This window comes from Eptatretus burgeri, chromosome 11, assembly GCF_056783735.1.
Source record: "Eptatretus burgeri isolate ZD-2024b chromosome 11, Ebu_testis_v1, whole genome shotgun sequence".
Taxonomy (NCBI): domain Eukaryota; kingdom Metazoa; phylum Chordata; class Myxini; order Myxiniformes; family Myxinidae; genus Eptatretus; species Eptatretus burgeri.
Window position 1 is genome coordinate 96,558,610 of NC_140971.1, and position 8,975 is coordinate 96,567,584.

The following is an 8,975-nucleotide window of genomic DNA, read 5'->3' on the forward strand; positions in this document are numbered from 1 at the left end:
TGAAGCTCTCATTAATTTCTCAATCTTCAAACATCATTTTCAATTTTAAAAGTTTGTTTATCCCTAGATTTCTCCATTAGGAGATATCACATGACATGTGACACCTTCTTGGGCAACCCTTCTGTCTTGCACAAATCCTGTCCATAGCAGTTTCAGGTAAATAAGTGGAAGCTTGGAACAGATGAAGGAGGTGTTACCAACTGAGAGCAGTCGTAGAGCAGGAAGCTTTGATAATGTGTCCGAAGGCATGTTGTCAAGACCGGTTCCAGTTATCCGTAGCTCCCGTAGTGAATGCAGTCCTTGGAATATATCAGGTGATAAAACTGCAAGAGCTGGGTTTCCGCTGATGTCCATTTCATGCAAATTTATAAGTCCTGAAAAGGCATGGTGGGAAATAGATGACAGCTGGCCTCGCATAGCACGTAGATTGAGGTGAATCAGCTCAGACAAGCCATCGAAAGCTTTGGGTGGTAGAGTGGAAATGAAGTTTTCAGATAAATCAAGATGCCTGAGAGGTAGTCCCTGCAGTGTATGACTTGGTACAACACTCAGGAGATTTTGGGATAAATCCAGGAATCGGAGTTTTAGTTTTGTGCCACCTGTATGTCGAATAATAGATGTGAGGCCATTGTCAGACAGTCGAAGGTTGAGAGGCCTGCCAATCCGTCCTGTGACGAAGGTGTCGAGAGAAACGTTTTGCAAGCGGTTGTGGCTGAGGTCGAGATCACTCAGAGATAGTCCCTGAAGCATTCTTAGGTCAAGAACTTGTAAACCAGTGTGGCTAAGATTAAGGAAGTCCAAATAAAATAGGCCAGATAATACATTTGGTCCCAAATGCTCCAATGGGTTCCTGCTCAGGTCAAGTGTTGTCAGAGTGGTATAACCAGGACCATGAAGCATCCCAGGTTTCAAGGCATTAAGTCTGTTTGAAGATAGATCCAAGGAAATTGAGTCCAGAGGCAGGTATTTAGGGATGCTAGCGTTGTACCACTTTCCACCTGAGTTGCTGTACTGATCACTGCAGTCCACGTGCGTAAGACGCAAACTTTCAAATGGACCGTAACTCAGTGTGTGACAGCGGCACACAGGAAGACAGTCATTGCGGATGCACCAAGTCCTGGAGATGTTCAAAAGCAGCAGCGGTAGCAGCAACAGCTGGGAAATTAACACCGGCATGATGCATGTCATTGCCTACGGCCTATAGCGGGAGGGATAGGAGAGAGTACCAAAAGTTCAAGAACAATTCTCCTTAAAAGGTCATTTAAACAAAAAAATTTCAGGGCAAATGTAAAGTATTGTCTGAAACAATGATATTTAGTGATAAATTGAAAATGGAATCTTCTTTATTTTTTTTTAAGAAAACATTCAATATAATAAGCATGGATTTTCAACTTTCTGATCAGAAACCCCCATACGTGATCAGCTCGATTCCTCATCGAGGCGGAAGAGCAAATTTATAATATGCAATTAGGATTTTTGTATTGCTGGGGATCACAATGTAAACGACATGACTAACGAGAACAGTGACATAAATTTACCGTACATTGTTAGTCACAATTAATTACAATTTTGGGTTGTCCATCCATCTGGAAACACGGCACAACCAACTAATCAATAGAGTCTGTAGGTCTCGGCTCTCCCATGGGGTGGCAGGATACTTGAGTGATATGTGCACTCCCCGCTGAGCTGTCTATCCCGGGTTTGAATTCTGATCCTGCTATAAACTGTCATGCTGGTGTTTTGAGGGTCAGACGAGACATCAATGTGTCGTCCCTCGGATGGGCGTTAAACTGGGCGTCCCATCTCCCAGCATTAGTCAGTGGATGTTAAAGTTCGCATGGTGTCCTTTATGAAGACTAATCAAGTTATAGTCAGCACCCTCAACAAATTAACAAATTCCTGCTCTCATCTACAGAGGGTATAACATCAGTGGCACAGCTGCTCCCTGGAAAATGATGCTACCTGCAGCCATGTATTACATAAGAAAGAAGAAGAAGCTCTCCACTATTACCCTCAACGAGGCACCTCATACTGGTGGAAGCGCTCATGGAGGAGGCAGTGTGAAACCCTCAACTGCAATACTCCACACAGGACTACCTGTAACCATCTCGCACTCCTTAGATTTTAGAACTTCCCAAGCCTTGCCCGTGCATCCAGCTCTATGGTTATAATCCTTTAAAATCAACAGACGATGCCCATGTTGCAAAACACATGTCAGCCCTGACGACTCCACTCAGACAGATCTTAATTCCATTTATTGTATTCCCTTTAAATTCAACAAAACCAACCAAAACCTTTCACACTAAATACAACCGACTCATAAAACCCCCATCATAGTATGTTCCAGAGTGCCCAGCTCTGCTGTTTAAAGGTCAACTCTACACACTGTTGAAGAGACACTGTTAAAGGTTAACTATACACATTACCCTAAGTCCTAAGATAAGGAAGTAGCATCAGTTTAGTTTTTCCTACAGCAGTTGTCATGAACTCCCTTCTCTGTTAAACATCCCATATGATCATTCCTGTACCTCTATGTGCATTTCTTTTTTGTTGTTGGCTTATTACCTTCGCCACCAAAGATGGATGAGGTTGTGTATTCACTCCTGTCTGTCTGTCTGACTGTGAGCACGATATCTCAAAATGTTACGGACAGATTCAGACGAAACTTGGTGGGTAGGTTGAGTGTGTGACATGGACAAACTGATTCAATTTTGGTGAAGATCCAGATCCAGATACTAGAATTTTTAAGTGGTTCTTCACCATTGAGAGATAGGGCCAAAAACGATACACTGTACTGTATTGCACAATACCTCAAGTTATGGACAGATTTGGACGAAACTTGGTGGATGAGTTGGGTGGGTGGCAAGAACAAGCTGATTAGATTTTGGTTATGGTCCAGATGCAGATCCAGCCTATGAGTGGGATACAAAATGTAAACCAAGGAAGTTTAGTCAATCAAACTCCTGGGTCTCACTATTAGCCATGATACTTCTTGAGCAATTCAATTTTTAAAGTTGGCCTTCAAATCCAGCCGCCGACTGGGCATCCTCCGTTGCACAAAGTCCTTCCTTGGCACACCTGAACTCCTTTCCACTGACAAGGTTTTCATCCACAGCTTGATGGATCCCTCTGGGCTGGCTCCCCTGCCTCACATCATGCTCAGCTTGATGCCGTGAAAACCAAGGCCTTCAAGAATATTGGCATCTCCCATGATGAAGCTGATTCTCTGGGACGATCACTTCACTATCGCAGACAGGTCAGGTCAATTAATTCATTCATTCTCTCTCTCTCTCTCTCTCTCTCTCTCTCTCTCTCTCTCTCTCTCTCTCTCTCTCTCTCTCTCTCTCTCTCTCTCTCTCTCTCTCTCTCTCTCCCCTCCTTTCTGGTCTTGCAACCTCTGTTCTTTCTGTGCTTTGTCTCTCCCAGATTTCTCTGCAGGGCACACACAGTCCACCATAAACCCCCTCCTGGTGAAACTGCCTAAGCCGAGGATCACTCCTCACCTCCACTCATTTGTTCCTCTTTTTCCCCACTTGTGGGATCAACTTCCACATCCTCGTCAATCTCATTCTTCCCTCCAGGTCTTCTAGACAGCTGTTCACCACCATCTCAGATCATCCCCAATCCAAAACCATGATCTTTTCTTCCCTCGTTAACCCACTCCAACCCCTCCTCCTTCCAATTTCCAGTTTTTCCTCCTGAGAGTTCCCTGATGAATCCATATTGTCCACCCCATGCATCTTTTCCTGCCCCCCATTCCTCCCCACACCCATTGTTTGTCCGCCTCCCTTTGTCTTGGCCTTTGGCTCCACTGTTGGTGTTTCCTCACCTCTCTGCTGTTCCTTTTGTCCTGATACATTCAGTGTACTAGTACTCCAGCCTCGACTATGTACATATATATATATATATATATATATATATATATATATATATATATATATATATATATATATATATATATATATATTGTAAAAAAAAAAAATATATATATATATATATGTGCATATAAAGTGCATATTCAGCCCGGTGGAGGTATGCCCTCTACCGAGTGCCAATCAATTTAATATAATGTCATGTGATTTGCCAAAAAGGCTCCACGTGGTTTTTCTTGCCAAACTTCCCCAGCTTTCCCCCCCTTTTTAACCCAATATAGTATGTTTATGACATCTCCATTTTATCCCTCCAATCTTGTTAAACTGCTCAAATGAATAACCTTGCACTCGACACACATTCATCTCCTATAACAGGGCTCCATAGTCTTTTTCTGATTGATCACATGGTCTTTATCTTGAAGAAATAGTAACTGTATGTGAACCAATTGGAATGTTCCGTCTTTGTTGAGCCGGTAACAATTCATGCAATTCCTCACCCTTGGCCTTGGGAATTTGTTTGCTCATGGCTGGTAAGCTGACAATTCTCTCGTTTTCATGTCGGTAGTCATAGCGGTTCATTTTTAAATGCTTAGAAATTGACTAAGGAGACGTGTTCCTCCATTATGTGTGATAATAAACACATGTAAAAATATTTATAAGCATTAAATACTAAACTTCAAATACAGCGTGCCATTGTATTGAAGAATTTTGAGATAAGAGGGAATTATATTCCTAAATAATAATATCAAAAGCAGACACAAAATGTTAACATTCATTGTAGACGTCATATGTTGCGTTCTGCACATTTTAGATTAATGCCATTTTTGGATGACTTTGAAATTTTTACTGCCAAATGAGATTAATTAATATTTACATAAAATAATATCTTGCTTCTTTATTATGAAGCCCACAGTGACCAATCTGAAATGAAAAAACAAACTTTTGGTACAGAAGCTATATCAGATTTTAACTTGTACAATATTAGAGCCAACACAAGTATAATTCATATGCACCTCTCTACCCCCAAAACATTCCACCCCTATTCCCCCCAATCCAGCCCTCTTCCCCAATCCACCCTTCCATCCCGAAACATTCCAGCCCTCTACCCCCAAAACATTCCACCCCTATTCCTCCCAATCCAGCCCTCTTCCCCCAATCCATCTCTGCATCTGCAAACATTCCACTCCTTTCCCCCCAATCCAGCCCTCTTCCCCCAATGCACCCTTCCATCCCAAAACATTCCAGCCCTCTCTTTCCAAAACAATACACCCCTCTTTTGCACCAACCAAATCAGACAACATCACTTCCGGTTCTGGGTTTGGAGTGTCGGCAGGTTCTCTCAGGGCTCTTTAATGACTTTCTCAAAGTTAAGTTTCCGGTTGTTATCTGTCCCATTTTAACTGTTTATTTTCTCACCTACATGTTACTGTGTGCTCCTAGTTCGGTTTTGTTTCAAAAATCCTGCTATTTTGTGAGTTTTCATCGACCTTGTCTTACCGAGTTCCTTGAGGCCTATCCATCCTTCCCCCTTGGAAGGGGGAAGGATGCCTATTACCTTCATTCTCTGCCTATTACCTTCAATTCCTATTTTCCCTACTTTCCCAACATCCCCCATCCCACCCAATCTAAACACTATTTCTTGTCCTAAATCCAAAACAAAACAAACAAACAAAAAACTACCTTTCTCCTTGCATACCCATGAGTCTCGATCCTTCTACTTCCTCTTCTTCCTCGACCTCCTCTTCTTCTTCTTCTTCTTCTTCTTCCTTTTTCTGCCAGCACACCATCTTTATTCTACTTGAGCTGACCCACTCTTGCCATTACCTTCACAATTTCTTCCTACAACCTTCCATTCCTGAATCTTACCTATTCTTCAAAAATACATCAAAAAATAAAAATCTTCCTTGTATCCTTTCTATCGATACACCTCCTGTAACCACGTGTCTCTCTCCACCCCCTTCCTGATACGTTTCGTCGACCCAGCAGCTTCACTGTGCGTTTACAGTTCCAAATTCACCATACACCTTCACGATTTTACTTCAACCTTCCCTTTTCCGAATGTACGCAATCCTTATTTAAAATAAATAAATTCACTTTTGACTACCGGCATTCCTCACTTAACGACCGAGTTCCCTTCCTACGACTAGGTCGTTAAGCGAATTGGTCGATAAGCGAGGATATAGTTTTAAATGTTTATACATCAGTGTACTGTATACTGTAATAAACAGAATAGAGGAAATCAGCTCTAATATACATTACTTAGGTTTGCATACTGTAAATACAGGAAATCGTTTTTATTTATTCTGAATAAAGAAAAGGTCTAAAGGAAACTCCAACTTGATAACTTTGTTTTAACTTGCATAACTCTTACATATTACAGAATATAAAAATACAATCAGCAAAAATTATAAAAATGATGTTCCAAAAAACATTAAAGTTAAAAAAAGTTCATACAGCATCGTAAAAGTTCATTCATTTGCCATTCCACTTTTGTGAACCGTTCAACATTCGGGTCCATACCCTCCAGTTCTAATATAGCCGCATTCACTTTCAAGAACACAACAGCTAACCCATTGAGGGGTTAGTTACACACCAGCTAGTGTAGTGAATACCGACCGACTGCGGGACTGAGACTGAGAAAGGGTGATGCGAGATGAGATGCTTGACGCTGAGACGCCGCGCTGCCGTTTCCACAACCAGAGTTCTCATACAGCGTACAATACCGACTGGTCGGAGAGCTGGTCGTAAGTCCGGGCGGTCGTTAAACAGGTAGGTCATTAAGTGAGGAGTGCCTGTATACACCTCCCGTAGCTACGTGCTTCTCCCAGAACCACGTGATCCGTTTCCACCCTCTGCGTTTACCGATCCAAATTCACCAATCACCTCACAATTTTTTCTACAACCTTTCTATGATCTAATCTGATGAAAACTCTCTCAAACAATAATAATAACAAAAATAAAAACTATCTCTGATCATGCTTCATCTTCCTCTTTCACATGTGTGGTTCTCATTACTGTATCATAATTCACAAGTTTTCTTCTGTTTAAACAGACTGCCCTCAAATCTATCTTTCCCTCTACTCTTGCGTAAAAAATCCAAATGTTACAGCATTTCTTCTCTCCATCCTCTTAATTCACCTTTATTACATCCATCAAGAATTGTGTTTAATCGCATCTCTGAACTAAAAATTAAAAAACCCCAGTTTGCTATGAATGTTCACTTTCCATCAACCATTCTTTTTTTCCAACTTCAGTCCCAACTCACCCCTCTCACCCCTCCCTCTCAAGGCAACCATCACACTCTTCTTCCTCCAAGCGTCCCTCTCACCTTTCTCAAAAACTCCCCATTCACCCCCCTCCCACCATTCACACCCCTCACTCCCCCTTCTCAAAGTTGCCCCCCTCTCATCCACAAAGCTGCCTCCTTCCCCTGCCCGCTCACCTCCATCTCATCTCTCCACCTCCTCAAATCCTCAACTGCCTTCGGCCCCCTCTCTTGCCCTCCCATATCCCCCAACACCACAGAGCCTTTTGTCCTACTCATCCGGCCCCCTCCCCAAACTATTCTGCAATCCTCCACACTCTTTCAACAACTCTCCTTACCTCCCCCCTCCTCCCTTGTCCTACCCTCCCCATCTCCCCCCATCCCCTGCACCCAAAGCCTCCTCCCCTCCCTATTCATTAACAGTGTGGACATCAAATATCCGGGGCCTTCGCTCAAACCTTACAGATCTTTCCATACAGGTTGCCACTGACAAACCAGACATAATCTGCACAACAGAAACTTTCCTCCCTCAAGACGTCTCTCACTCCCAAGTATCTATGCCTGTTTACTCCCTCCTCCGGTATGACAGACCTGAGCCTCATCCTGGTGGAGTTGCTCTCTTCATCAAAGACTCCATTCCTCACTCTCCATGCACTGCCCTCACTCCCAGGAATATCTCTGGCTATGGCTTCCCCTCCACTCTCACCTCATATTTAAACTGTATGTATGCTGTACCGTCCACCAAACAGTGATGACTCCATTTATACCACACTGTCCGAAAACATGGACCAACTTCTATCTTCTCATCCAAACTCTCTCTTCCTCATATGTGGCGACTTCAATTGTCATCATGCCAGTTGGCGAGGTGTGGGTACCTCTCTCATCTGTCATGGCACTCCAGCAAAAGCTTTCTATGACTCATTGGGACTGACTCAATCGGTCAATTTCCTGACCCAGTTCTCAACCAATGGTTCTCTATCTCTTCTGGATCTGATTTCGACAAATTTCCCTGAAAATATCTGCTGTTCTTCCTCAACTCCAGTCGGTTCTTCTGATCACGTGCTTGTTAAAGTGGACATATCTCTGGCTGTTATCAGAGAACCACCTCACCGCCGTGGAGTCTGCATTTCACTCAAGCCGACTGGCAGGGTCTCCAAGCAGCCATCAAACTTCTTGACTGGTCTCCCATCTCTACTTTCTCCTACATCAACTCATCCTGGGAATTCTTTCAAAAAAACTTGCTCTCCTTCTTGCACAGATTTATCCCCTCTCATCTTCAGTTATCCTACCCTTCCTCCCGCCCATGGTACACTGAAGCTTGTGGTGAGGCAGTTGTCCTGAACCAACTTGCCTTTGCCTCATGGAAAGCAAACCCAACTGAGGGTAATCTCAGTTCCTTCCATAAAGCTCAGAGCAAGTGTGTATCTACCCTCAGGAGAGCCAGAAAACAACATCTTTCCAAGCTCAAGTCTGAACTCTCAAACCTCTCTCCCTCCTCCAAATCCTGGTGGCATCTAATCAAATCTGTTTCTGGTGTATGTTCCCCCTCCATGCCCTCCCTTACCTCATATGGCTCCACTGCTGATAACGCACGAGAAAAGGACGAATGCCTACACTTGGTGTTTGCAACAAAATCTTGTGTCCAAAACCCATCGCTTTCTCTACCCACCTTACCCAGTCGCACCCAACTGTCCCTGGACTTTGTGTCCTTTTCTCCTGACAAGGTGGAGAGCTTGCTGTCAAACCTCGACTCAGATTCTGCAACCGGTCCAGACGGCATCAGCCCACGTGTCCTCAAAGCCTGCTCCTCTGCTTTTGCTCACCTTCTCTCTGTTCTA

The 8,975-nt window shown here is 43.4% G+C and overlaps 1 protein-coding gene across 1 annotated transcript in view; it reads right to left on the reverse strand.

The window, feature by feature from the left end:
- TSKU (tsukushi, small leucine rich proteoglycan) overlaps positions 1-8,975 on the reverse strand; it is a 44,723-nt gene that overhangs the window by 717 nt on the left and 35,031 nt on the right. Inside the window, exon 3 of the mRNA XM_085847530.1 lies at positions 1-1,198. This exon is cut by the window's left edge and continues 717 nt beyond it. Within this exon, the coding sequence (XP_085703656.1) occupies positions 64-1,188 (1,125 nt within the window). The 5' untranslated portion in view covers positions 1,189-1,198 and the 3' untranslated portion in view covers positions 1-63. The remainder of the gene's footprint in view (positions 1,199-8,975) is intronic.